Source organism: Python bivittatus, unplaced genomic scaffold, assembly GCF_059951505.1.
Source record: "Python bivittatus isolate LINGU-HERP-01145 unplaced genomic scaffold, Pbiv_v1 ctg000340_np1212, whole genome shotgun sequence".
NCBI lineage: Eukaryota > Metazoa > Chordata > Lepidosauria > Squamata > Pythonidae > Python > Python bivittatus.
The window spans coordinates 1,605,610-1,632,877 of NW_028277056.1; the positions used below are offsets into that span (position 1 = coordinate 1,605,610).

At 54.8% G+C, this 27,268-nt stretch overlaps 2 protein-coding genes across 3 annotated transcripts in view; one reads left to right on the forward strand and one right to left on the reverse strand.

The window, feature by feature from the left end:
- The window catches only part of INPPL1 (inositol polyphosphate phosphatase like 1), a 53,828-nt gene extending 41,228 nt beyond the window's left edge, over window positions 1-12,600 (forward strand). Inside the window, exons 20-28 of one of the 2 annotated variants that reach the window (XM_088140378.1) lie at window positions 895-1,008; window positions 2,838-2,926; window positions 3,133-3,220; window positions 3,659-3,814; window positions 4,098-4,185; window positions 4,642-4,791; window positions 6,789-7,527; window positions 8,364-8,500; window positions 10,173-12,600. In XM_088140378.1, coding sequence (XP_087996504.1) covers window positions 895-1,008; window positions 2,838-2,926; window positions 3,133-3,220; window positions 3,659-3,814; window positions 4,098-4,185; window positions 4,642-4,791; window positions 6,789-7,527; window positions 8,364-8,500; window positions 10,173-10,257 — 1,646 coding nt within the window. In that variant the 3' untranslated portion in view covers window positions 10,258-12,600. The remainder of the gene's footprint in view (window positions 1-894; window positions 1,009-2,837; window positions 2,927-3,132; window positions 3,221-3,658; window positions 3,815-4,097; window positions 4,186-4,641; window positions 4,792-6,788; window positions 7,528-8,363; window positions 8,501-10,172) is intronic. The other variant, XM_088140379.1, reaches the window with a different exon arrangement.
- Window positions 12,601-14,956: 2,356 nt separating this feature from the next.
- On the reverse strand, window positions 14,957-25,611 carry PHOX2A (paired like homeobox 2A). The gene is made up of 3 exons (XM_088140392.1): window positions 25,344-25,611; window positions 21,752-21,939; window positions 14,957-19,323 (listed from the first exon to the last, which is right to left on the reverse strand). The coding sequence occupies exons 1-3, from the start codon at window positions 25,555-25,557 to the stop codon at window positions 18,877-18,879; spliced, it is 849 nt and encodes a 282-aa protein (XP_087996518.1). The 5' UTR covers window positions 25,558-25,611; the 3' UTR covers window positions 14,957-18,876.
- Between the last annotated feature and the right edge of the window lie 1,657 nt (window positions 25,612-27,268).

Here is a 27,268-nt window from a genome sequence, read left to right on the forward strand (position 1 = left end):
TTTCACAAGCATATTTTTAACCTATGGAAATTGTTTCTTCAAGACGTGGTTATGTCCCTTAACACGGATTGCTTTCAAAGGGGATTGTATAAATCCATGGAGGACAGGTCCGTTGAGGGCCATCAGTCTTGAAAACTCCATTTAACCTCCAGGATATCAGTTACAGCAGTGTTGTCCAAACTTGGCCACTTTACGATGAGTGGACTTCAACTCCCAGAATTCCCCAGCCAGCCATGCTGGCTGGGGAATTCTGGGAGTTGAAGTCCACTCATCGTAAAGTGGCCAAGTTTGGACAACACTGAGTTACAGGGACCTACAGAGGGGCAGGGAGATGTCTCCATTTCCTGCATGTGAACCTCCCAGAGACTTCTGTTTGGCTACTAGGTGCAATTAAACTGGAGTTAAGGTGGGCCTCGGCCTGATTCAGCAGGACTACCCTCCCTTTTTATTAAAAGAGGTTTGGATAAAGTAGTGGAGGGAAGGTCTATCCAGGGTTTCAGTCTTGAAGATTCCATGTTACCTCTGGTGGCATCCAAAGTCTCTCCCCTGAGATGGTTGACCATGCAGTGCCCAGGTTTTTGTACTGGTTGCTTAGCAGATGCCCCCTTTTCCTATGACTTGGTCCTCAGTCTGGCAAGGGAGGATGCCCTGAGCAATCTCATAGCCCCAGAGGCACTTGGCTGCATTCTTCTTCTTGCTGGGACAACATAGTGGTGCTGTTGCCTCCAGAGGTTTTGGACAACACTTCTCCCTACATTCCAGGGAGTCGGGGGGGGTGACAGATGTTTTGGCCCAACCTATCTGGGCGCCACGTAGGGAGGGGAAGGCTGCCTCTGTAAATCTCAGCAGGAGGAAACGGGTTGTTCCCCAAGCCTGTTCCTTCTCTGTTTCTAGGACTCTCCAAATCCTCAGACCAGGCCTACATAGAGTTTGAGAGCATCGAAGCCATTGTGAAGACAGCCAGCAGGACCAAATTCTTCATTGAATTCTACTCCACATGCCTGGAAGGTGCGTGTGCACATCATGTGTGAACACCAAGGAGGAGCTCCTCCTGTCATACATAGAGGCCCTTCATCCAGAAGTTCCTCCCCAGCATTTGATAAGCCAAGGTGGACTTTGGGGAAAGAGGACTCTCTCCCGGGATATTGCACCCCGTGGGTGGTTTTGCACTCTACAATCGTTGCAGAGACCCAAAAACTGAATTCTTCTTAGTTATGGGTCCCCTAATGGGGAGGGGGGTGAAGTATTATTGGATCATTTTGACTATTAGATCTTTCCCAAGGATCTAAGATAGTTAAAGATGCTGTTGTAATATGGAAAACATGGAGGGTCATTTTATCATGCTTGGTGGACTTGCAAAAAAGCCAGAAAATTCTGGGTTCAAATACATACAGTAATACAAAGAATTTTAAAAACTAATATTCAACTGAAACCAGAGCTCTTCTTGCTGGGACTAATGGACAAACAGCTGGAAAAAGCTTAAGGGCGATTGTTTTTGTAGGTGGTAACCGCAGTAAGATTATTATATCCACAAAGATGGAAAGACTCTGAAATACCCACGATGGAGAAATGGTTGGTGAAGGTGACAGAATTTGCAGAGGTGGCAAAATTGTCTTGTTTAATTAGAGAAAAGAGAACAACTAGATTTGTCAGTGACTGGAAACCCTTTAGGGACTTTTTGCTGAAAATGGAAAAAAATGTACTTGTGATTTATGGGTGTGATGATCAGAAGGGGAAGATTATGGAAAGAAGGGAGTTATGATGTAACCTTAGAGAGAGAGGATAAAATTCAAATGCATTTACAACCACTGTAAAGAAGATCAGAAGCTACTTCTTTATATTTTGCCTTTCTTTCTCCTCTTCCTCTCCTTTCTCTTTTATTTCTTTATTCTTCTCTCACCACTTTTCTTTTACTTTCCTTTATTTTTCCTTTACATGTTTTTATTCTGTAAAATATTTTTCGATAAAAATTAATTTTAAAAAAAATACTGTTGCAATATATGTGCTGTCTGGAGTAATACGTTTTTGGGGACTTGAACCCTATAGAGATGAAGAGAATCTCAACTCATCGATTACAAAAAGTTGCATTACTTGGAACAGCCCATATATTGCAGTAATGTCTTTTGGTACGGCACCTTATTACTGTTGCTGGTTGCTGTTATTATTTTGGCCGTTGTCTTCGTATTGTCCCAAAGTATCTGGCTCCCCTTCTCCCCAGTGCCCATTCCCTGTTCAGAGCCACGGCAGGGGGTGGAAAGCCTGTCCGTCCGGCCTTTGCTCCAGAGAACATTCAATGGTTTCCGCATCCTTGACCCAGAACACAGCTGATCTCTGCCAGCTTCTCTTTGGCGAGTGACCGTTACAAGGAGCCAAATCAACCTATCCCCGCTCTTCTTCTCCTTGGGTCCCCTGGACTTTTAAAAAGTGCCGTAGGGGTCTCCGTGATTCGGCAGATGCTCTCCAAACTTCTCCAAGCGTCACCTGTTTCTTTGCGGGGAGGGGAGTGTGGCGACTTCACTTGGCAGTTAGAGGCCACATCTAGAGACCTTTATTGATGTCAGCCCTTTGAGGTAGTCCGAATCAGGACACGGACTCCATATGTGGGCTGGAGCTGTGCTTTATTGAGATAGGCAGAATCCAGAAAGCCTGTGTTTGCCTTCCCTCCCTCTTACACCCCAGTGAATTAGGATGGAACCAGTCTGAGTTTCTTCCTAATGTCTTCTCCATTTCCTGGGCTTAAAGCGTCTTTTCATTTCTGAAGCCATCTCTGCGTAGTTTCCCCAAGGTTGTCTCCATGGCTGTCTACAACTTACTTTCTCTCTCTCTTTTTCCCCTAGAATTCAAAAAGAGCTTTGAGAACGATTCCCAGAGCAGCGACAACATCAATTTCTTGAAGGTCCAGTGGTCCTCCAGGCAGCTGCCCACGGTGAGCCCTCCCTTCCCCATCCCCCAGAAGGTCGGGTTTGCCGCAAGGGCCTCTGAGTGGCAAAGCTTAGGGGCAAGGATGGTTTGCCTAGGAAGAGGGCAGGAAAGGACGTAGGTGCTTCCCCACGCTGGGACTTGCTCCCGGGCATCTCTTCCAGGAGCACCACTGGCTAATGCTGCTGCCATCTCTGATTTCTCTGCCTGCAGCTCAAACCGATCCTCTCTGACATCGAGTACTTGCAAGACCAGCACATCCTGTTGACCGTCAAGTCTCTGGATGGCTACGAATCCTATGGTGAGGAGCTGAAGCAGCCCAGGGTGTCTCTCAGGCTGGAGTCCTGTGTGTCAGAGCCTCGTCCTTTATGTAGAAGCCCCCCTTGCTTCTCCCCTCCTCCGCTTTGCAAGGGAACAAGGGACTGCGGATTGTCATGGAATTACTCTTGGGAAAAGGGGGACTCGGCATTCATTCAGTCAACTGAGATCTCTTTAATCAATGGCAGAACTAGCGGTTCATAAATAAACCAACTGAACTGAGATGTTTAACTTCACAACAGTTGTGAAATCGTGAGGTAGGCCAGGCTTGAAGAGGGTGAGTTGTCCAGATCCGTTCCTTGAGCCTTCTGACGAGCTGCGTTCCCAGCACCAAGGCCAACTCTTTGGCCATGGGGCAACCCATCACGAGAGCCATCTCCCATGCCTTCCAGCCCACATGCTCTGTCTTCTTCCTCCACAGGAGAGTGCGTCATCGCCCTCAAGTCCATGATCGGGAGCACTGCGCAGCAGTTCCTCACCTACCTCTCCCACCGGGGGGAGGAGACAGGCAACATTCGGGGCTCCATGAGAGTTCGGGTCCCAGCAGAACGGATGGGAACTCGTGAGAGGTTGTATGGTGAGTTAGCAGAAGAGGGGCGAGCTTCTCAGGTGTGTGGTGGGGGGCGTTATGCAGCCTGTGGTCTGAATAGCCGACATTTGGATCCGTGTGGAAGACAGACTTGAGGCAGGGGGATTGAGCAGATCTGAGTCGAGGGCCTTTCAAGACCCCTGTTTGTAGATTCCTCACTTGTTTACCTGTCTGGGAGTGAAGACAGAAATCCCCAAGTAGCCATCTGGGCCAGTCGTGATTGGGGGGGGCACCCTTTCACCCTCCTGAGGCCGTCCCCTCCCCTCTTCAGAATGGATCAGCATTGACAAAGACGAGACCGGAGCTGGCAAGGGGAAGCTGGCGCTTCCAGCCTCACGGACCAGCCTGGAGCACACCAAGTAAGGCTTGGGGGCCTGGGAGAGGGGAGGAAAGGTGGGCTTTGGGGGGAAATGGATACGGGGCAGAGTTTATTTTAAAATACACGGACCTGTTTTTCTGAAGAGTTTTGCTAAAAAAAGCTGGTCAGGAAAGGAGGCGACCCACACTGGGATCCACCAGGAAAACCCTTTTCTGCATCCACATTTGTGTTAGAGCAAGTCAGGCTGTTTTAGTTTTTTTCCACCCACTGGCCTAAAAATGTCTTAAATGTCCTCAGTGGCTCCTGTCCTTTTTAGACCAGATCTCTGATTGTGCCTGGAGGACCCTGGGTGGGGGAAGGTGGACCTAAGCCCCCCCCTCCTTTTCTTAAGAGGGGCTTAGGGAAGGAGCTCCTGCAGCCGTCCCAAGCTCTTCCTTGGGGGGCTGGACATTTGCAAGGAGAAGAGTCCCGACTTCTGCCCCACCTTTCTTGCCAGATCCGTTGGGCGAAAACATTCCTCAGGGGAAGGGACCGCCTGTCCCGTTGGGAAGCTCTTAGACGAACAGGAGAAGGCTGGCGCCCTGACAGCCAGCCGCCCACCTGCTCCGCATCGTGGTGCCTCCAAGGAGGAGGCCTCCCAGGGCAGGTGAGCGAGCCACGCCCAGAAGGACCAGGAGGCCCGTCAGCCACAGTGGGGTTTAAGAGCTCCAGCTCTCTAGAGATCTGGTCTTCCAGTCATCCTTAACATCCACCTTCGAGCTTCTGTCCCTACTGCTGACCCAGTCCCGTTGATCATCCCGTCTCGTTTCTCTCTTTGTTCCTGGCGTTCCTGCAGAAATGGCTCCCCCAACAGCCACATGCCTGATCTTGTTCTTTCACACCCTTTTAGGACAAGATAACGAAGCCAGCCTTGTGTGAACCTTGAACCCTGATATCCCATTTCACTTTCTGGATTGTATCCTGTCCCCAGGCAGAATAGGTTGGGAATCCAGGTGGGGGCTTCTCTTAGAAATTACTGGGCAGTCTCCTTTTCAAAGAATCCTAAAATCCTAAAGTTGAAAGGACTCTTGAGGCCATCTAGTCTAGCCCCTGCCCCATACAGGAATCCAAATTAAGACATCCCAGATAGATAGCTGTCCAGCCTCTTCCTTCTAGTTTCACTTTTTCTTGCAAATTGAATAGAAATGAGGATTGGACTTAGAGGATTCATCCCTGAGGAATGAATGAATCTACCACAGTCTGTGGCTGTGGTAGATCACCCACAGGGTTTATTGGAGGGCACCATTTCTGGTCATTCCTTCCACATCCAAGGTATGGAGGAAGTGCTGCTGAGGGCACCCAGAGCAACCAGGCCAGTTTAGTGTCTTCCTGATAAGAATGAGCTGGAATGTTTGGGACTCTTTAGCTTGGAAAAAAGGCCACCGAGAGAGGATGTTATCACTGTGTGTGAAATCGGGCATGGTCTGGGGAGTTCTCTGTCTCTCGGAACTCTTGGATCAGGAGTCCTCTAAGGAAGCTGAGGGTTAGAACCGATAAAAGAGAGGTTCTTCTTCACATAGCGTATAATTAACCTCCAGAAATCATCGCCATCAAGACATGGTGATGGTCACTGACCAGGTTGGCTTTCCATGGGGGGGAGGGGGGATAAAATTTTGGATATAATCTTGAAGATTCCACGTTACCTCCACGTTAAGGGCTCCATGCCTCCAAATCTCCTCTGCAGGGGAACAACAGTGGGAGACAAGTTGGTCTCCTCCGTCTCCTGCTTGCAGTCATCCCAGAAGCATCTGGCTGGTTGCCGTGCAAAACAAAATGATGGACTAGGATGGCCTCATCTGGTGGAGCCACCTTACATTTTAATAAAAAGGATTGAAAAATCATGGTGGGTGGGTCTGTGAGGACTTTCAGTCTTGAGATTCCATGTGACCGCTGGGTAGGAGGCAGCATGCCTTCAAATGCCAGCTGTAGAGGAAACGAGTTTGACTTCCTGGAGACGTGGAATTATAGAATGTGAGGTTGGAAGGACCTTAGAGATCAGCTAAACCAACCCTGCGCCCAGTGCAGGAATCCACCACTATAGCATCCCTAAGAAACGGCCCTTCAGTCTTCATTTAGACCCCTCTACCGAAGGAGAGTTCCCCCCATTCCAGAGACCATCTGCTCCATCATGGAAGAGGTCTTGCTCTTAGAAAACTTGTGCTGATGTCCCACTGAGATCTCCTACCTTCTGATTTAAACCCCTTCTGGTCCTCTCTTCTGGAATGCTTCTGCCCCACCTTCTGCATGACCACCCTTCAGATCCTGTCGTACTTCCCCGAGGTCTTCTGTCCTCCAAAGCCTCCAACCATTCCTCACAGGTTTTTTTCTTCCAGGCCCCCTTATGGTTGTTCTGCTTGCCCTGTCCTTCCTCAACTCTGGTGCCCAGAACAGGGTGCAACGTCTGGTGTGCATCTGCTTGTCCACTGTGAAAAACGAAAGGCAGTGGTAGGGGTGTCCTCCAGGAGGGTGGCTGTCTCATTTTTGGGTTACGCCATTGGTCAGATGGGGAGAATGCATTGCCTTGAAAGGGTCTGGCGATGCTGTCCAGCTTCTTCAGCCAGGGGCTACTGTAGGGCTGAGCTCCCCCCTTCTCTTCTTGTGCAGGGTGAAGCCAGAAGTGGCTGTGGATCCTGATGTGCCCCCACTGAAGAACAGCTTCAACAACCCTGCCTACTATGTGCTGGAGGGGGTCCCTCACCAGCTCCTGCTCCCAGAACTGCTGCCAGGGAGCCTAGCCAAGCCCCCTGCCCCCCGGAACAAAGTCCAGATCACGGTCCCCATCCAGCCTGAGTCCTGGCGGCCCCCACAGCCGCCCTCCCGGGCCGAGGAAAACTCAGAAGAGGAAGAGCCGGGGGTCCTCAACCTGCCGCCCCCGGACTTCCCACCCCCTCCCTTGCCCAAATCAGTGGCGCTGGAGATGGCAGAGGGGGCCTTCTACACCTCAGTGGGCATCAGAGGAGAGGACCATGCGGCCGGCAAGCCACGGACCACTGTGGTCTTCAGTGAGCCCCTCAAGGCCAAGCCCCCCAAGCTGCACCCCAGGCCAGCCCCATCTCTGGGGTCAGGGTACCTCCTCGAGCCCCCCAGCGGGCCCCAGGTTGCCCCGGGCATCCTGGATGACCGCTCCTGCTCCGTGCTTCAGATGGCCAAGACCCTCAGCGAGGTGGAGTACTCCAGCGGGGGCAGCCTGGGGAGGGAGCAGCCGGGCCGCCCCCCATCCCACCCCCTGACCAAAGTGAGGCTGGACCTTGCCCACCGCTGCCTGCCGCCTGACTACAGCCGCCCCGTGGCCTTCCCTGCCCGCTCCATCCGGGAGAGCATCGAAGAGGACTTGGCGGAGGAGGTATGCCCCGGCGAGCAACTGGGGGAGGCGCCCAACAGGATGAGTAGCGGAAGAGAGGCCGTCCCCCCAGCCCGGGTCTGTGCTTGAGGCAGACTCTCGGGTTGAACCTGTTGTTTTTAATTTATTTGTTAGATTTCCATCCCGCCTCTCTTCAAGGAGTTCAGGTCGCGTCCTTCCTCCAATTTTATCTTTCACCATTGAAATCCCCTTGCAAGATTTTGTTATTATAGCCCCTGTCGATAAAAGTAGTTCTAGTCTTCCTGTGGGGTTGATTTCCTGATTTGGTCTGCCTGGTGGGGCTGGCAACGGTCTTGCAAGTCTGCTTGTGCTGGTCCCCCTCCCCTTCTTACGCTCCTGTGAACGAGGGAGGTGTCTGTCTGAGCCGCCTCTGAATGTTTTCTGCCTGCTGCGGTCTTCAGATGGGTTTTTCCCCTTGTTGGTTTGGTAGTGGATCTGGCCTCCCTCCATCAGGGTCATCTACCTTACTCTCTACAACAGTGTTTTTCAACCTTGGGAAGTTGAAGATGTCTGGACTTCAATTCCCAGAATTCCCCAGCCGGCCAGAATTCCCCTGCTGGCTGGAGAATTCTGGGCGTTGAAGTCCAGACATCTTCAACTTCCCAAGGTTGAGAAACACTGCTCTACAAGGTTAGCCTTGTGATCTGACCCATCCCGTGGCAGATTCCAGCTGCTTCTGCAGAGATGGTATCAAACTGAGGGGGGCAGGTTAGGCACCCTTCCTCCTCCCCCCTTGACTACGTTTGCAGAGGAGAGTGGTGCTTGTGGGTGCTGCCCAGCCTGGCCTCTCTTGAGTTCCTCCTGGTGTTCCTTCGCAGACCCTGACCCAGGAGGGCCAGAGCGGCGGTTCCAGGTGCAGCGAGTCCAGCGTGGGGGAATGGCTGCGGGCAATCGGCATGGAGCAATACGAGGAAGGCCTCATCCACAACGGCTGGGACGACCTGGAGTTCCTCAGGTGACCCTCCGGGGGAAACCCACCTGCCTGCTCGGGCACAGCCGAGACAGGCAGCGTGGGGCATCTGCCTTCCCACCATCAGAGGGGCGTACTGGGCATTGGAGACGGATGTGCAGCAAGGGAGTGTCCGGGTGGGACTCCAGGGAAGGGGAAGCAAGGACGTAACCCCGTGGCCTTTGCTTCCAAGAACATCAAGCACTAGGCTGAGAGAGAGCAGCAAGGAGAACAGCAGCTGCTGTGCCGGTGCAAAAGCCGAGGAACAGTATACCGTGCCACCTGGAAGAAGAGAGCAGGGCAGGGGCCAAGGGTGCAACCTTGCATCCTTTGGCTAAAAGGCTCGTAGGCATCAAGATCGGAAGCAAACACGATGTCCTCTCAGCAAGACTTGGTGCTCCTCAAGGCTCTCTTTCTCGGCACTCGCTCTGTGAAGTGGACACGGTGCAGGGTGGGGTCCAAAAAGTCAAGATGTTGCCAGGGGGCAATTGAAGCTCTGCTGTTCTTTGAGCGCATTGCGCGCAGAAAACAGCGGGGCTTCAGTCACAGCCTTGTGGAACCATTTTGACATTTTGGACCACATCGTCCACTGTGTCCACTTCACAGAGTGAGTGCCGAGAAAGAGAGCCTTGAGGAGCACCAAGTCTTGCTGAGAGGACATCGTGTTTGCTTCCGATCTTGATGCCTACGAGCCTTTTAGCCAAAGGATGCAAGGTTGCGCCCTTGGCCCCTGCCCTGCTCTCTTCTTCCAGCTTAGGGGTCAACCCTGCCACTGCCCCTTTAGCCACTGGGGGGCGCTTTTCCCCCAGCAGCTGCAGGACAGGTATGGTGGAAGACTGTCCCACCCAGGAGGGCCAGGCTTGTGTAGAAACCTGGGAGTTTCCTGGGGACCTTTTCAGTCCAGGCTAGGGACCGAGGATCAGCCCCCAGGAGGATTCAGGCCCTTGCCCAGCAGGAGAACTCCACCCACCCCTTGGAGTCAAGGACCTGGCCTGACCCGAGCTGGCTGCTGAAGGTCCCTAACTGCTGGGCAACCCAGCAAGGCCTCTGGGCCTTCGTCTGGGGCAACCCTGGGGTCCTGGTCGGTGCCAGCAATCAGTTGACTGAGCCTTGCAGTCCCTTTGACTGGCAGATGTCTCCGCTTCAGAACGGTGTGCCTTCTCTTCTATTGGTGTGCCTCATTTTGGCAAGGAACATTTCCATGCCTGTTTTCTGCAATCCTATGCATTTGGTCTGCAATTTTGCCTCATCTGCAGAACGCCTGCAAAGCACTTTACCTAATGCAATACATTTTGTGCATTATTTTCATGAGTATATTTTGGCAAAGACTTTAATGCACTTTTTTTTTAACAGGGGTGCTAATTGTATTACAAACTGATCTTTGTTTTTATTCATCGGGGGTGCTCATTACCTTGCAAACTTCAGAACGGTATAAATTCCAAACGAAACCTGAGTTTGGGTTTGCTTTCGGAGGTAAACTAACTGAACCCAGGCACTGGATCTTTTCTAATTAGTACATTTATCTGAACTTATTCTTTCTGTGCTGCTGCTCATGGCAGAAACCCCTGACGTGATTCACAGGAGCCATAAAAAAGTTCCAGAGTGAAGACAAAACAAAACGGTAAGCCAAGATCAAACCTGACATCTTTCCTCCTCCTTCTTCTGCCCCCCCCCGCAGTGACATCACCGAGGAGGACCTGGAAGAGGCGGGGGTGACGGATGCCAGCCACAAGCAGCTTCTCCTGGAGAGGCTCAGGAAGTAGCCAGCGCTCCTGGGGGTGGCGTTGGCCTGCACCTCAGCATGTGCCTTCCCCCTTGCGATTCCACCCTCGTTCCCCCCACACTCCCTACAGGTGCCAACCGAGGGTCCGTCTGCCTTTTTTCTGAGCATCTCCCCCTGGAGGGGAGGATCAACAGCCAAACTGCTGCCTGGAGCAACCACTTCCAGGCGTGGCAGAAGCTCCTCTGTCTTTGCTCCTGGAGAAATTGGGGGCTGAGCAGCTGGAAGGCGAATGGGGGCCTGCCCTGGTGAGGGCTGCTCTTGGTTAAGTTATTCTTATTTATTGCAATGCAAGAAGGACCCTCTTGTTTCCCCCCCTTCCTTTCAGAGAACCACATTCCCCAGCCCTGCCTCCGTGGCCCCTGACTCACACCCATCCGGGGGGGATTCCCAGAGTGAAGACCACCCCCAGAACTGGGTCGGCTGCTGCTGGGGGACCAGCGGCCTCCAGGCCTGAGATGCCAGCGGTCCTCCCTTTCGGTGGTCTAGTCGGGGACTGAGAACAGCTGCGCCGCCTCCCCCCGAATCAGAGATCGGAGGCAGCCGGGGTAAACTCCTTAAGGGTTGGATTTCACGGGGCCAGGAGAGAGTTTGGACAAGTGGCCGAAAGGACGTTCTGGGGCCAGTGTGCCCCCAGGAGAGGAGTCCTGGGAGTTGAATGGCCGCATCCCACGCCTTGCATCCTGTCACTGCCGACAGCCAGCTTTCCTTCTGCAACCAGCCTGCCACGCGGGAGCTCTCCTCTCCCCGTCCCACCATTTCACCTTTCCTGCAACCTTTTATGCACACTTTTCAGGGCTCTGCCATCCGGCCAGAAATCAACGGTTTTCCTAAGGTGTCTTGCTTTGGGAGCATTTTAAGCCTTAAGCCAACGTACATCCCCTCGCCCCAGGGTTTTAACCGTCCCATGGATGACAATCTCCAGAATAAACTCAGGTAGCCGCAGGGAAAGAAGGGACCCCTTGAGTTGCAATGCCAATTGTGCAGGAATGCTCTGGCCTACCAGGGGGTCAAGCTGTTGGAGCCCTGGATCACCTTCTCCATGGTGCCCTGCTTCCTGTCTCCAGAGCAGCCCATCATGAAGGAGTGTGGGTCACCCACTGGAGGATGGGCCGCATGCTGACCCCAAGAGCAGGGCCTGCCTCTTGAAAAGGGATATGTACCTTTCTTGGGCATCTGGACCTTACACGCTGGCCAAGGATTGAAGCAGTGTCTTGGTTAGATGGACCTAGTTGGAGTGCCTGATGCTGGAGCCTAACTGGATAGTCTCACTCTCTCCTCTTTCCCAGCCCACCACCTTCTGCTGGAGGTCCACCAACTGTGAGGTCATGCTTGTCCTGACCATCTCTTTCCTTCAAGTCGCCTGACCATTTCAATCAGGGCCTTCATCCAGCAGATTCCACATTTTTCATCTTGACTTGGGAGCAATCGGGGGGAGGGGGGCTGCTTCCCTTACCTGTGCAAACCATGGTGCCTGCAGAGCGCATTAGATCTGGTCCAGGGCAGGGACCTGGTCCAGAGCAGTAAAAGGCTAGAACATAGGCAATCACTTTGGTTCTGTGCTCCTTTTTTCTGGGGGAATTCCCCCCTTGCTCCGTGCCTTATTTTACAATAGGAAGATGTGGGGGGAGGGGCAGGGGCTTCCCCCACTTGCAAGAGATTTCAAGGTACACCTAACCCAGCAGGTGCTTTGTTGAGGTGTTTCGACTCGGCTCAAATCCCCGCTAGTGACTTAGAGCATCTTCTCGCATCACCTAACCCTTGTGGACAGCGTCAAGACTGCTCGTTACAGTTTTATTGGCGCAATGGTGGCTGGGTGACCCGAGAAGACCCTAGAGGTCCCTCATGGGGATCCTGCCGAGAACTCCCAGGATTTCCAGCTCACAAAAATGGGATCTGGGGAAGCTGGGAGCTGTGGACTTCCCCACCCAGAAGGCGTGAGATGAGGAAAGGCTGCACCACGCTTCTTGGACCTTTCCCGCCTCAACAAAGAGCAGTTCTCTGAGACAGAAATGAAGGATATTCTGTGTTTATTGTGCTTTATTTTGTTCCTTTTGCCATTTCGGGGAGAACCCAATGATTTGTGCTGCCTTTGACCTTTCTTCAGTTATTATTAACGTTTGGTGTGAGTTTAACCTTACTAAATTCTACTCTGTTGTGTGTGCGTGTGCTTTTTTAAATGTTTAATTTAATTTCTATTTGAAACTCTTTGTATGCTTAATATTTCAGGGGTTGAAGAAACAACTCAACTTTCTTCCCCCATTCACATTTCATGCCTTAGATGAATACATCATGATACAATAAAAGGGCTTGTTTGCTTACAGAAGTTTTCTTCTGTTAATGGTTTTCTGAAGTGTAGCCAGAAGCTGATAATATCACAAACCAGGTCAGCCTTTTGTGGTTGCTGAGCATATCCGGACCTGGGTGAGTGTCGTGGGTGCTCCTGCAGAAGGGCCTTTGTGGAGGGGTCGTGCGTTCTGGGAACACCGAAAGGAATTTGTTGACTGAGTCAGCTAACCCTCAGGAAAGCAAATGTAACGCAAGCAGACTGAGCCATGCACGCCACTAGACTGATGTTTGCTGTAAGTTGCAGAATTCCCCGGCCAGCCATGCTGGCCGGGGAATTCTGGGAGTTGGAGTCCACCCGTCTTAAAGCAGCCGAGACCGAAGAAGTCTGCTTAGATGGAGCCAGTTGCCTTCCTTTGCCTACTTAATCCTCCAAGAAACATCTGGAGGGAGACAGCGGTTGAAAAAGCAAGCCTCTCCATCACAAAACCTGGTATCACGAAGCGGCTTCTTCAACCACGATGAACCACAGTGGCCAAGCTGCACCCGCTGCCTCACTGGGTAGAGACGGGTGACGCCATGAAACGTTGCTAGTGCCCTCCTGTCACAAGAGCTTGGGGGTGCCAGGCTATTTCTGGAGAGAGTGGACAGGCACCTCTGTATTCCCCAGACCGCAGCTTTCGACCCCCGGGTGAGGTGGTACGCTCGCTGATCCATCAGCCCGGGTTAAAAGCAAGCTGCGGGAAGGCCACTGCGAAGCACTGTTGCGTCCGAATGCTTGCTGTCCATCCTTGTCCTTCCCTGCAAAAGCGCAGCTGCGTGTTTATTTGTATTTTCAAAGAAAGCTTAGGAGACCAACTTGGGTCTGGGGGGCATCTTGGAAATAAAAAGGGTGCTGGGGGTCAGTGCTTTGCGCAGCCTCTCTCCATTTTTGATCAATGTAAGAAGTCAGCTGGGGGCAAGGGAGCTGGAAGGCACCTCCTCATGCACCCCAGTTGGGGAACCCCAGGCTTCGCTCCACAGCAGGTGCCCCAGGGAAGCATTTGCCCTCCTGCAGACATTTTAAAGTTCATGCTAGACCAGAAATGCAGTGGGAAACTGGTGGCTACCGCTGTGTGTGAGCTAAAAACATTAGTTTTTAAAGATGTTGGTTTGAAAGAGGCTTCATTTCCCTGGCATTAATTTAAACACCTCCTTTAATCTGTGTTTGTGTTTCCGTGCCAGAGCAGAGGGCACTTGTCTGCCCAAGGGCCGGGGCAACTGGGCAATCTCTGTGGCGCTTCCCTCAACCCACTTTGGAGTCACCGCTGCTCTTTAGACTCTGCAATTGGATTTATTCCCACCCGATTCCTCCTCTGGCCCGTCTCCCTTCCAAGGAACTCTAAAGGAAGCCTCTGTTGCGTTCTTCAATAAATTAAGTTTATTTGGATTAGCATATTTTGCAAATGAATTCAATAAATTACAGAGCGGGTAAGAAACAAAATCAAGCAAAGCCACACAGAACAGCTGACCAGCACCCAAAAATACGGTGGGGGATTCGGCTCTGTAATGGAGAGAGCGAGGGAGGCGCTGGCTTTTAAGGAAATGCACTTTTGGCCTCACTGGGAAGTAACTTTTGAATTGCCTGTAGCCCCACGGATCCCTTTCCCAGCTGGAGCCCTCTGGGTGGGTTGAACAATCACTCCACACTGGCTTGGAGAACATGGGGGTGTAATCCAACACTGGGTAGGCACCCGCTTGGGAATCACCTCTGCTGCCATGGGGTGGCTTTGCCCCTTCCCCAATTGCTCGTACTGACCTCCCCCTTTGGACTTCGGATGATCATTCCAAGGCCGCTCCTCTCAAAGCCAGGTTAGACCCGTTTTCATATCTCAGGAAGTCTCTGTCGCTTCTATTTGTACCCCAGCTTTCTTGAAACATGCCAAGTCCAGGGCATAGGGTGGAGACACCCGTGGCCTCACCAGGGTTATGCCACTGGAGAAGCTGGCCCGTCAACTAGCAGGAGGGCCCAGTCTAGTTTCTCCGCGACCATATCAGGTTGGCTGGGTTAGAACTATGCCCTGGGCATAACTAAGATTAACTGCCAGGAACCTGGTTAAGAGGCTAAAGAAAGGTGAAGTATACAACTAGTTGGGGAACAAGAACCCCGACTTTAACCCAGGCTTCTCTCTATCCTACATTGTACCAAGATGGAGGGCCACCAGTTTGGGGAAGGTGAGAACTTTCACAGCTTGCTTTAATCCTCCCTTTTCACAAAGGCTTCTTGGATTTCTCCGGATTAAACTCAGTTCCATCAATAAAGAGGCATAAGCAGGACGCGCTGGACTTCACACAGAAATGAAGAAAGTGGTCGGGTGACAAGAAGCTGCAGATCCCCAAAGGGGGAAAATCGGGAGCAAAGCTGAAATGGCTGCTTGGGAGGAAGAGAGCGGATGGGGCCAGCCTTTTGGAAGAAGCCCACCCATTTCTTCCGTTTGTCCCCCCTTCTGCAAAATGCAATCTCAAAACTCAGAGCTAAGGGGAAGGTCACCCTGACATGAAATCCTTTTCTCACAATACATGGTGGCTTTTCCAGGCCTTGGAGAAAGGCTTCCTTCAGGCCATCTGAGTCCCTGCAACTCCCTGGGCCCAACTGATGCCATGGCCTTCTGCAGAAGGCCCCGCGGAGTGACCAGGACCCGGGCAGGTGCTCTGCCCACCACGGTTTTGCACGCTGCCCCTTCCGAAGGGATGCTGTGCCTGTTCCTGGCTGTACTTCGACTTCTCCAAGATGGGCCACCAGCAATCAGAAGAGTTGTGAAACCTCCAAGACAGTATTCACACATCGTGCTTGAACCTGGTTCCTGGGTTAACCCTTTTTCTGGCTTCACAGAGTAGATTGTGACCAACTTAACCCAACCAGCCAGGTTTGTACAACATACTACGCCACATAGTAACTGACCAAGGTTAATCCTAGCCAAGCCTGATGTATGAATACAGCTACCAGGTTGTCAATACCCTAATTAGCATTGCTGTGCAAACCCACCCAGGAACCAAGTGTGCAGAGTTCACACAATGTGTCCGGCACCCACACCCACAAAACAGCATGCATACAGACACACAAGGCCACCCAAGATTAACGCCACCAAGCTTCACAGGTGGGGGAATGTAGTGATTTGATGTTTAACCAACTTGCTTAAATGTGTGGTACAAATACAACCGGTTGCCCCTGGAGAGAAGCTGCTCCAGCCTCGTCTTGTAATCAAGCCAGGATTTAATTCCTGGGCTCCTGGTTACGTGGACCAAATGGGGGTTTGCCTGCCAAGGCAGCACCTCGGAAGAGGGGAGAGGGACCATCTCTCCCTCTCTCTCAGCAGAGGAGGGAAGCCGCGGAGGAGGGTCCTCCCTGCTCAGCCGCTGTACGAGTCGAAGGCTTCGATGCCGGGCCCTTCACGCTCTAGGGAGGAGGTGCCAAGGCCATCTGCTGCCCTGGGCTCTCCCTCTGGGCCTCCACCCGGCAAGGCAGCCCGGAAGCCCTCCAGCCTTGGCTGGAGCTAGGCGGAGATGGGCCTGTTTTCAGCAGCGCTTTGGCCGGAAGGCCAGAACTCCTGCCCACCACAGAAGTGCAAACACAGACAGCGGATGGCTTGTAGTCCTGGGCCAGGGCAAGTGCCGGGCTGTCTTGACACCTTGTCCAGGAGGCAGGTCTTTCCCTTCCCAGACGTCTTTTGGAGAAGAGAGGGCTTTTCGAGAGCCCTCCCTGCATCTCTACCCTCAGCAGCAGCAGGAAGGTCACAGAGCATCACCTTCAGAGAACAGGAGGCAGCCAAGGCTAACTGCTGTTGCTGCCATCTTAGAGATGTGGGTCGTGAGTCTGCATCTCCCAGCACAGCGACCCGGTTGGCAGCCGTCGGGAATAGAGCTCACTGTTTTGAGAGGGTAGTTGCCCATAAGGGACCAACATCATCATCTTTGCGGGAGGGTGTGTGTGTGTGTCCACAGGTGTGTCCACCTGCCTGCTGTTTCTGGGATTTTGGATGATGGCACTGTTGACGCTGAAGGCTTCAAACAGAGGCTCGCTGTCTGTGCTAAATGTTCCTGCTGCCTTGGGCTTCAAAAGGAGCTGGAAGCGCATTGCTGGCCAAGATCTCTTCTAGAGCTGAGTTCTGGGCTTCCAGAGCAACAACCTAGTTCCTTCTGGGAGCTGGCATCATCCCTGGCAAAGTGATGGGGTGCAGAGTCCAAGGAGAGCGGCTACGTTTTCCCAACATCCTCAAAGAGGTAAGCTGAATACCAAGTGGCTGCATTTGCACATCATTGGTTAGATTTGGTTGGTGTGTTGTGGCTTACTGGTTGTTAGAACCCCACAAATGGATCTCCTGCCATATTCCCACCTTCCTCTCAGAAAGCAACCAACGGAAGCTGATGTTGCACTCTGGATTCTGCACAAATCCCTCTGGCCAACCTGGCCTCCCCTCTCCTGGTGCCCTCCAGGGATTGTGGGAGTTGAAGGCCAACCCTTCTGAATCTTCAAAAACCATCAGCGCTGGAAACAGCAGGACCTGTTCAGGTTCTCCAAGAGCTTCCTTTGCATATCAGGGTACTATGTTGGGAAAGCAGCTTTCACATACCTGGAGAGTTTGAACATTTTAAAGCAGTGCTGGCACTTTTGTTGACACAGTTTGTGGGATGCAGGACACATGGTGGATGCTCAGTGTCCCATTCGCCCCATGGAGCTTGGCTTCACTCCTGAAGTTCAGCAAAGGGGTCAGCTCCAAGCAGTCACAGATCAACCATTTCCAGAAGCCCAGGCAGCTGCTCACATCTCTGGCTCTGCTTCACTGATTCATCTCCAATGATGCCTTCAAGGCAGGATTTGGGGGCAACACCCCAAGGCCCTGCTCTAAAGCAAAGTAGCCCAGCTGGCCTACACTGTGGTCATTCCCAGTCCAATCTGTAGATGGGGCAGAAATCCATTAAACTTGAGGAAGAAAATGATTTAGCAAGGCCCCTGTTCAGATCTCAGCCATCTTTGCATGATGGAGTTCCAACTTCAAAAGGACTTCTTCTCTCTCTTATTGTGAGGCCCCAAAGATGGATCAACACCAGAAAAATCAAAGGGAGTGACAAGGAGGAATTACATGTTACCTTCATCCAGAGGGCCCTTCTCCTCTTCTCCAGGCTGCTTCAGAGCTGTCCCCTCTCTACCCACTAGGGGAGATGGACAAGTCATCTTCTTCACCAGGAAAAACAGCCAAGCTCTTGCCAGGAAGCCCTTGCTTCTTCAGTATCACCACCCACCTCTTTGGAAGCTTCAGAATGGGGGGGATGGTGAGGCCAGAAAGGATCTAAACAAAGGACAGAAGCTTTGGTTCCCTTCCTTTTCCATCTCTGACTGTTGGAGCTGCAAGTTGGTGGAACAGGACTTCACCTCATTGCTAAGACAGAAGGAAGCCCCAGAGTCTGTAGGGAGGAAAATAAAGAGAAGGGGGATGGTTGGGATGGAGGGAGGAGTCTTCCCTCCTCCTCGGTGAAGGAAGTAGTCTCTTCCATTTGCAGATATGGGCTCATCCACTCAGCCCAGCCTCCTGCTGCCAATGGGCTCACTGGAATTAAACCGTGGTCCCTCTTCGCTGGACCACCCCCCAGGTCCTGATCCCACGTATTCCTCACAGCTGCCGATCTGCCTGAAGACTTCCCTGGAAAGCTTTGTGAAGTGCGTGGTGGCCACATGACTCAGCAGACCTTTCCTTCTTTGCTGGTATCGCTGAGCCCAAACCAGCTGTGGATATGGCACTCTCCACCAAGCTGGGGTGCTGGACGTCACCTCCCCTCATCCACAGCCTAGGGAACTTTTGGGCTAGGGATGAGAGGAGTTGTGGTCCAGCCAATCTGGGGGGCACCAGGTTACTCTTCCTCATGCAAGGATACAAGCACGCAGAGGAGCCTAGTGGAGCAGGAGGGAAGGCGCAGCTGTTCGCACCGACTCCTAAGTTGACCTTCGTGCAGAAGAAAGGACAGATCCACCACCCAGGATGCATATCTTGAAGCCCCGGGTCTCCTTCACACAGATTGGAGGGCTGGGTGATCCATACCTGGTCCCCTCCTGGGGCAGGAGTCTTGAAGGAGATGGCAAGTGGTCTCAACCACGACGAGGGAGGGGGGCCACTGTTCAGAACTGCCTGGAGCAAGTTGTGAGCTCTTGCCCAGGAAGTCAAGGGCTGCTGCTGCTGCTGCTGCTGCTGCTCTTTAAGACAGAGCTGGGACTTCACGGGCAGCAGGACAGGACCTCTGGCAGCTATGGAAGGGAGGGGACTTGCGTGTGGTTGTGCTTCTGTTAGAAGAGGTTGGCTTTGAGCGGAGTGGGCTTCCTGTGGAAAGAGGACAGGACGCCGGAGAAAGGTCCAGGCATGGCCTCCGAGGGCTGCCAGGCCTTCAGGAGGTCGGCCGTGTTGGTGCCGCCGTTGCTGGTGCTCACGCCTGCCCACAGGGGAGACTTGAGGGTGGGGGTGGCGTGGCCGGCGCCCACACCTTGCTGCCCTGTCCCGGGGCTGGGGCTCAAGCTGTCGGCAGGACTGTTCAGGCCCCCGGCAGCGGGCAGAGAGGCCGTGCTGTCCGGCGTTGGGCTGCAGTTGGATTCCTTGGACTCATCATCCTCCGAGGAGGACCGGGGATCTGGCTTCTTGCTGGCCGCAGAGCCGCCGCTGCCGCCGTTGCTCTGCCCCTTGGCGTTGGACGCGCGCTCCTGCTTCCGAAACTTGGCCCGGCGGTTCTGGAACCACACCTAAACCGGGAGAGGCCAGATTTACTCCCCCCAGATACGACCAGGATGGCCCCACCCTGGGGACCAGCCTCTTTGCCCCCCTCCCATCCTTAACCGTGGGACCCAAGGCACGCGTCTCGCTTTGCCCTGCCTCAGTTTCCCAGCTCGTCCTGTTTGCTTTAAATATTCAACAGTGATGTGGATTTGCAACACAAATGCCAATATCTGAAATGTAAATGGACCCCTTACAAGTCCGGTGTATTTTTACAAATACCGTTCTTCACTTATGAATTTAAAAAATATATATAAAAATAAAAAATGCATATACATGTAGGAATAAAAAATAAAAATCCTGCAAACAAGATCCAGAGGTTTCCCCCCCCCCCCTTGAATCTCAGGAGAATTTCAGTTTTCTTTTTGGGTGGGTTTTTAAAGCATATTTCATTTTTGCAAAGCTTATTTTATTTGGGGGTGGGGGTCCTATCTTTCCAGCTCTGGCTTTTTCCTGATTAGAAAACATCTTCGTGAGGTTTTCCCTTTAGCCAAAGAGGCTGCAAATGGCTTGAAGAGATGGACTCACAAGGAAGACAACAACTCACAAGCAACTTCACAACCCACCCCCACCCTTTCTGAGAATATCAGCAAAATGTGTTGCTTCTCTGAGGAAAAAAAAATAGAAAGCAATTTCTCTTCCAACAATTTGAAAGAAAGCAATTAAGCCGCTATGATTATTATTGTTGTTGTTGTTGTTATTATTCACAACAATAGCATTTTGGTTTTTATAATTTTTACTTAAATGCAACAAGATTAGTTTGAAATTAGCAGGCATTCTAACTTGAGCAGGAAGAATTCGCATCACCCTAACCGTCTGACTTACTTAAATAATTTTTACCCCAAACAACTTCTATCTCATTAGTAAAAACGTCCCAAACCTTCCCTCAAGCAGATTTATTAATTTATCAAATTTACAGTGCCGCCCATCTCAAGAACAGGGCTCCGGGCGGCTAATAATTAAAAACAGTATAAAAACAGTAAACACCATTATTATTTGCAACCTCTGTAATACAGGCCAGAAGGAGGGTCAGGTATGTAAGAAAAGGCGAGGAAAATAAATGACATTTGGGAACCGATCCTCCGATAACCAACCTTGGGAAAACCGGCTAAAACAGAAACCGTTCCGGGAGGGGGCAACCGAATGGGGGGGCTTCTCGTCTCATCCCATCTCCCCTGCTCGAAAAAGGGCTTCAGGTTTTGTCATCTACGAACTTGGTTTTTTCTGCTCTGCCTGCAGCCAAAGGGCCGCTGCAGGAACTTGGCGCGCCACGAAGGCAAAAACGGGTCCCTGGGCTTCCTCATCCGCAGCCCCGGAATCCAAAGCGAAAGCCGCACAAGGCTCCCTGGCGGCCCCCCCTCTTTGCGCCTCTTCACCCCAGGACTGTAAAGCCCCCTCCCTTGCGGTTTTTAGGAGACCTTCACAGAGACCTGAGCTTTGCTGACCTCCACCTTGATCTATTCCGGCTGATTTATTGTTACCGTTGTTTTCCCCATTTTGATTTATTTTATTGTTGTGTCCACAGTTTTAAACTGCTGCGGTTCCCCAAGTCTTGTGAGTTGGTTTTTTAATTAACCATTTTTTAAAAGAATATAAGCCATGAAAGTAACACACACCGTATCAACAGAATAAATAAGTAAAACGGAGTTAGTAAAAGGCAAGTAAGTAAACGTGGGACCTAAAACTACTTATGGAGTTATGAAACAGGTTACCTAACTTTGAAAGGAAAAATTAAATTACTATTAAGCTAAGAGTACCTGTTTAACACAGTGTAAATCACCGACTAGAATTATAGGCTGCAATGAATTAAATCAACACTAGAAATCCAATTGAAATATAGACGTTAAACATTTCTAAAAAGCCAAATTTGAACTGAATGGCCTCTAAAAACCGTAAATAATAATGAAACGAAACGAAACGAAACGAAACGAAACGAAACGAAACGAAATGGATGCTAGGAACTGGCGGACTCTGTTAAGGAATCTGAAATCCAGTTTTCCAGCTGGAATGCGTGGCTCGGGAGAGACATTCCTGCCACAGATACAGTTGGAACAAAGCCACCCCGAACAATTCATCCCCAGCCCCCCACTGGGGATCAGCTGCAGGGGGAACCCACCTGCCTTCCTCCCGGGTTCAGGGGCTCGTAGGGGCAGACGTTGGTTCACGCCTGCGGCCCAGATGCGGGGCGGCCAGATGCGGGGCAGAAGTGGAGCCCCCCAGGCAGAGAAAGCTCCTCCCCACACCCGTCCGGCCCTGCCCCGGGAGCATCACAGTGGGGCGCAAGGGGGGCCAGAAGGAACGGGAGGGAGGGCGAGGGCCCTGCCAGCCCGGCTCTGTCCTCTGAGCACCAGGTGCTTCAAAGCGGGGAGGGGGGCGCGCCCCTCCGCAGCGACTCACCTGCACTCGGGCCTCGGTGAGGTCGATTTTGAGGGCCAGCTCTTCCCGGGTGTAGATGTCCGGGTAGTGCGTCTCGGCAAAGACTCTCTCCAGCTCCTTCAGCTGTGAGCTGGTGAAGGTGGTCCGGATCCTGCGCTGCTTCCGTTTCTCGTTGATGGTGGACGGGTCGGAGAAGAACTTGTAGGGAACTGGAGGAGGGAGCGGAGAGGAGAGGAGAGGAGAGGCTGCGGCTTAGGACCGGAGGAGAGGAGGCGGAAGGGGGGCCTTGCCCCGCGTCTGGGGGGGGCTAGTTTGGGAGTCCTGGTCCCGCTCAGTGATCCATCCTGACTCTCTCTCCTCAGCTGTGTTGGATAGGAACTGTAGTCCAGCACGCTCTCCTGCTGCCTACCCCCATTGGCATCAAGCAAGGGAATGGCTGCCCAGACCCCCTGTGGGGCTCCCCTCCACCCCTAAACGCGGGGTGTAAAAATCACTGAAACAAAACATTAAAAAGGCCCTTTGACAGGAACAGGAGATCCGCCAGGAGCATCACGGAGTTGCGTCCTTAGCCCCAGTTCTGAAGCAGGTGCTCCCATCTGGCCGTGGCTGGATGCTAACGGACCCTGCGCCCCCCCCCCGCCCTCCCCAAAGGGAAGGGCTCGCTCGGACAGGGCGCTGCGCGGCCCGCTCTGCATCGCGGCGTCGGAGCCCGCTTTCTGCAGAAGAAACCCCTCCAGCCACAGTCGCCCGGTGTTCCGTTCCTCTGGTGCGCTGCAAGATTTCCTCGCCGCGCGGGAACGATGCGGACCGACGCGCGCGGAGGGACCCGCGGCAGAGGCAGGAGAGCCGTTTCTAACGCGCCCGGGCGCCGATCGCCGCGAATTTCAGACGCTTCTCTGCAAAACGAACCCGGACGCCCGGGCCGCGCTGCAGGCATGGGTTTTAAAGGCTCTGCAGCCGGGATGGCTGGGAGACATTGGGCCCCCTTTTTCCCGCTCCAGATGTGGTTTTAGCGTTTGAAATTGGTCAGCTCTCTTTGGAGGACGGACGGACGGACGGACGGACGGCAGGCAGGCAGGCAGGCAGGCAGGCAGGCAGGCAGGCTCGTGTGAACAGCCCCGCGGCTTAGCGCGGACTCTAGGTACGTCAGCTTAGGGAAAGAGCCCTCCGGTCACATTCGCACAACCGGCTAGCTTGGGGCTGGGGGGGCGTGTGTGTATTAGCGGGTTGTGCAAACCCATTCTGCGGGTTTCGCTTGCACGCCGGCGCGTTTCTCTCTTCCAGTTAGTCCATAAGAGACATAAAAATGGAGCAAAGAGAAAGGCCCAGTGGAAAAGAGAAAGCATGAGTTACCTGCAGCAATTCTCTGGCTCCGCTTTTCGGGAAATTAACGGGAAAACGTGTCAGTCCCGAAGCCGGTTAAGCGCCTCCGGGAAGGCAGTTGGCTGCGCCCCAACCAGCCTCGGCCGTGGACCGCGGGCACGGAGCTGCGGCGCCTCCGGCCGGGAAGACAACGGGGAAAGAGCGGAGGGTGGGGTTACGCCCGGGCACCCCCGTCGGACCAAGGGCGCCCCGTTCCTACCCGCCGCTTCGGCCTCCATTTGTCCGCCGCCACCGCTTTGAATGAATCCTGAGCCGAAGAGAAGGCAGGCCCACGCCCTGGCCCCGGACCCTGCGCTGCTCGCTCTCGGGGAAAGCGGCCCGGCCAGAGGGCTTCCTCCCGGGCGCAGCAGAGCGACCATCCCGGCTCCAGGTGGGACGCGCGTCCCTTCTCGCCCCCTTTCCGGCTCTCGGAGCCGGTTTCCCTTCCCGAGGGAGGCAAGTCCCGCTTCCTTTCTGCGCGGCCAGACTTGCTCCGGATCCAAGTGTGCCCCCGAGGCTCGGGGAGCGCTGAGCGAGCGGGGCGCGGCTGGGTCTTTCCCTGCTTGTGTTAATTTGCTGGCCCGGAGGGTTAAAAAAAAGGGGGGGGGGATCCTAACGAAATAATAACAAATAAGTGTAAATCAATCAATTTCCGGAGAAGATCCGTCTTAATACCCGAAGGAGGCCTTTCTCCTCCGATCTGTCCGGGATAAACCAGCTTCCCGCAGCTCTTCTACCCTCGCGCTAAACCAGGTTGGCGAGCTTTCCCGGCCTCTCCCGGGGCGGCTGAGGTCGCGCAAGGTGCCGCTCCCGTCCCAGCTCAGCTGCGCGTCTCTTCTCCCGGACCGCGCGGACCCTTCCCGGCCGTCGCCCCTCGTGGGTGGAGGCGAGCAGGAAGGGCTCCCCCTGAGATGAGGCGCCGCTGCTTCCTTCTTGGCTCTGGCGCTGAGCCGGCCCCGGCGGCGGCTTCGCACGGCCTCGGAACCACAAACGACTGCGCCGGCCAGCCGTGGGTTCCCGAGGTCGCGCGAACGCCCATCTTTCCGTCCTGACGCTCAGGCGTCGGGGAGGGGGCCCGTGCTCGGAGTCGGCGGGCCGAGACAGCACCACCGACCCGCCCGAAGGGACGCGCACCGTTTGGGCGCCGCCGCGGCCGGCTTTCGACGCCTGGACCGGCTGAGCCGCAACGGCGGGGTGGCGCTGACTCGGTCGCTCAGCGCCCGGGAGCCTCCCTTCCAGCACCAGCAGTGTACTACAACTCCCATCACTGCCCTCCTGAGCGGGGAGGGCATTCCAGGCTGAGGAAAGCTGGTCGGCACCTCCCCGGGTTCTCCTCGCGGGAAGGGGAGAGACGGGGAGCCCCTCGCCTCAGCCGCGCCCCGCCACCCAAGCGCCTCCGCTGGATCAGGCCCTTTGGGCAAGGCCACGGCTCCGTCCTGGACGCGGGCCCTGGTCGCCCCGGAGAAGGCGCCCTGCGCCGGAGCCTGGGAACAGCGAGAGCAGCCACGGGTCTCAGCTGCCCGCCAAGCGGGCGGCTGGCCGGCTGCGCTCCCGGCAGACCCGCCTCGCGTGGGGCGTTATTGCTGCTGCTGCTGCTGCTGCTGCTGCTGCTGCTGCTGCTGCTGCTGCTATTCCCGCCCGGCGGCATTAATTCCCTCCCCAGCGGAGAAAAGGCCTCCTGGCTGCGAAGAGCTGGGAGCCGCCCGACCCGAAAGCGCAGCTCCGCGGCCGCGCGCAACGCCTGGCGCGACTCTTCCGACGGGCGAGGGCCCGGGGCCGCCCAGTTGCGCCCCCGAAGCCATGCCGGGACGGGCGGGAGCGGCGTTGTTCGGGCCCTTTGCGGGGCTTCGCACCCCCTCGGATACCCGGAGAGCAGCCCCGCAGGCGAGCCAACCTGCCCGGGAAGCGCGTCTTGGGGGCTCCCCATTCTCGCCACGTTCCTCGGGCGGGCCTGTCCGTGGCCGGGCCGGGGGAAAGCGGGTCGTCCGTCCCCCCGCTCCGCCCCCGCGCGGGCCCTAGTTGGAAGGAGCGAAGCTCCCCAGAGGCGGCGAGGAAGGTCCCTCGCCAAATCCGGCCCTTCCCTTCCAGCAGCCGGCTCAGGAGCTGCGGCGGAAGCTGGACGGGGACCCCGCCGGGGCGCAGCGGCTGCGCGTCAGGCTCCCGGCCAACCGGCGCGGCGCAGCCCCCACTCCGGGCGGATCGAGCCCCGCGCCCATCATCCCCTCCCCGCCCCCGGCCCGGCGGCTCCTACCTGCGGCGTAGGGCGAGGGCTGGTGGTCGCGCAGGGCGCCGAGGGCGCAGCTGGCGGAGGCGAGCGGCGGGCAGGCCGGGCTGGCGGCGAAGGAGCTGCGGATGGGGTTGTACTGGAAGGAGCCGGCCTGGCTGCAGGAGCTGAAGTCCGCGTACGCCGAGGCCTCCATGGCCGCCATGCACGAGTCGTACGAGTTCAGGTACGAGTAATCCATCGCGCCGCGCCGCGCCACGCCGCCCGCCCCGGCTCCGGCTCCGGCTCCGCTCCGGTTCCGCGCCCGCCCGCCCGCCAAGTGGCGGCGCAGCGACGGGGCGGCCGAGATATACTTGGCCGGCAGGGACGCGGCGGCGGCGGCGACAGGAGGCTCGGTGGCCAAGCCCTCCCGGCCCCGCCCCCGCCCCTCCCGCCCCCTCCCTTAACCCTTTCGGGGGGCCCCGCGCGCTCCTGCCCCGACGGGCTGCGCCTCAGCCTTCCCCGCTTTGCCGCCGTTGGAGGGGGGCAGGCGCCTGGAAGGGAGTCGCCGGGAAAAGGGGCTCAAAGAGAGCAGCGCCACTCCTGGCCCTCTCTGTGCGGGTCTCTCCCTGGCCCTCGCCCCCCCCCCCCGAGAAGCTGCCTCCTGCCTGCCTACCTGCCCTTGCATCTTCCCTCACCTCCTCGTTGGAGAAGAGGAGCCTACCTTGTCTGCCTGGTGTGTGGAGGCACCAGAGACTAGCCTGCTGGCCTCTGGCCAATTAGCCCAAATCAGAACTTCTCCCACTCTCTTCGCAAATCTGAAAGAGGCATTTTCTGAGGATTGGGAAGAGGATCCAACCGCATCCCTGTGCCCTCTTCCTGCAGAGGAGTGGGGGCCCCCATTCTGGAGACGTTGGCCCCTTTCCCTGGGTTTCTTCTCCCTTCCCAAGTTGCCAGGAGGAGCTGACTGCATTCCCACGTTACACAGACTCTCAGAGCGTTCCTGCGTCCAGCAGCAGCTCTTCTGTCTGCCCGGGCTGGGTTCCCTGGCTGGGCTGGCCACCTGGCATCCGCCTCCTGAAGCTGGGGGCTCTTAGGAGAAGGGCACCCACATTCCCATTTTCTCAGGTGCTGCCGTGGGGCGCAACCACAGACTGGCCGACTGCCCTTGGGGGGAACTCAGTCCCTGGGCACCATCTCAGGGTGGCTCTGAGCAGGACTAATGGAGGGTCTCTGCAGCCCCATTCTGCCTTACAGCCCCCCCCCCGCCTCAGAATTGCTGCTTTAGGGACAATGAATGAACCTTCAGGGACGGCGCAGGGAACACCCTGAATTTTGGGGCCGGGCACCCAAGCTCAGGATATCCTCTCCCCTTCCCTCATTTGTTTGCTGTCCACAAAAGAGGAGAGCAATGAATAGAACCGGATGGGTTCACACAACATGCCAGGATTGCCCCCTCCCCAATCCAGGTTTACCTTAACCAGGCTTAGCCCTTTGTTGCAGGTAGTCACTTGGTCTTTCACAGACCTGGTTAAGCATGTTGTGTGTACAACATGGCCAGGCCCTGGGAAAGAAGCCCCACCGGGGCTGGTGGGCTCCCCTCCTCTGCTCCTTCACTGGTTAAACCTTCCTCAGTCCTTTTGCCCTAGGTGGGCCAGGCCCTCCCACCCATTTAGTTGCCCCCTGCCTCCCCGCAGCCGGACCAAACCCCAGGACTCTTCTGTGGGGGAAGGGTTGCTTTACTTGTGGGTGCACCCACAGGGAGGGGGCCGGCGACTCCCATTGTACCCCCATTGGGCACGTGCCATTGGGGTGAAAGGGTTAAAATTGGGGTGATGCTTAGCGAGAGCCTGGTGTCATTGGCCGCTGTCTTTACATGGTTAGGAAATGCGTGGCCAAGGCTTGATGACCGAAAGGAGAGAATTCGTCCTCTTTTAAAATAAATGGAAGGAAGTAATACCGAAGAAAAAAGG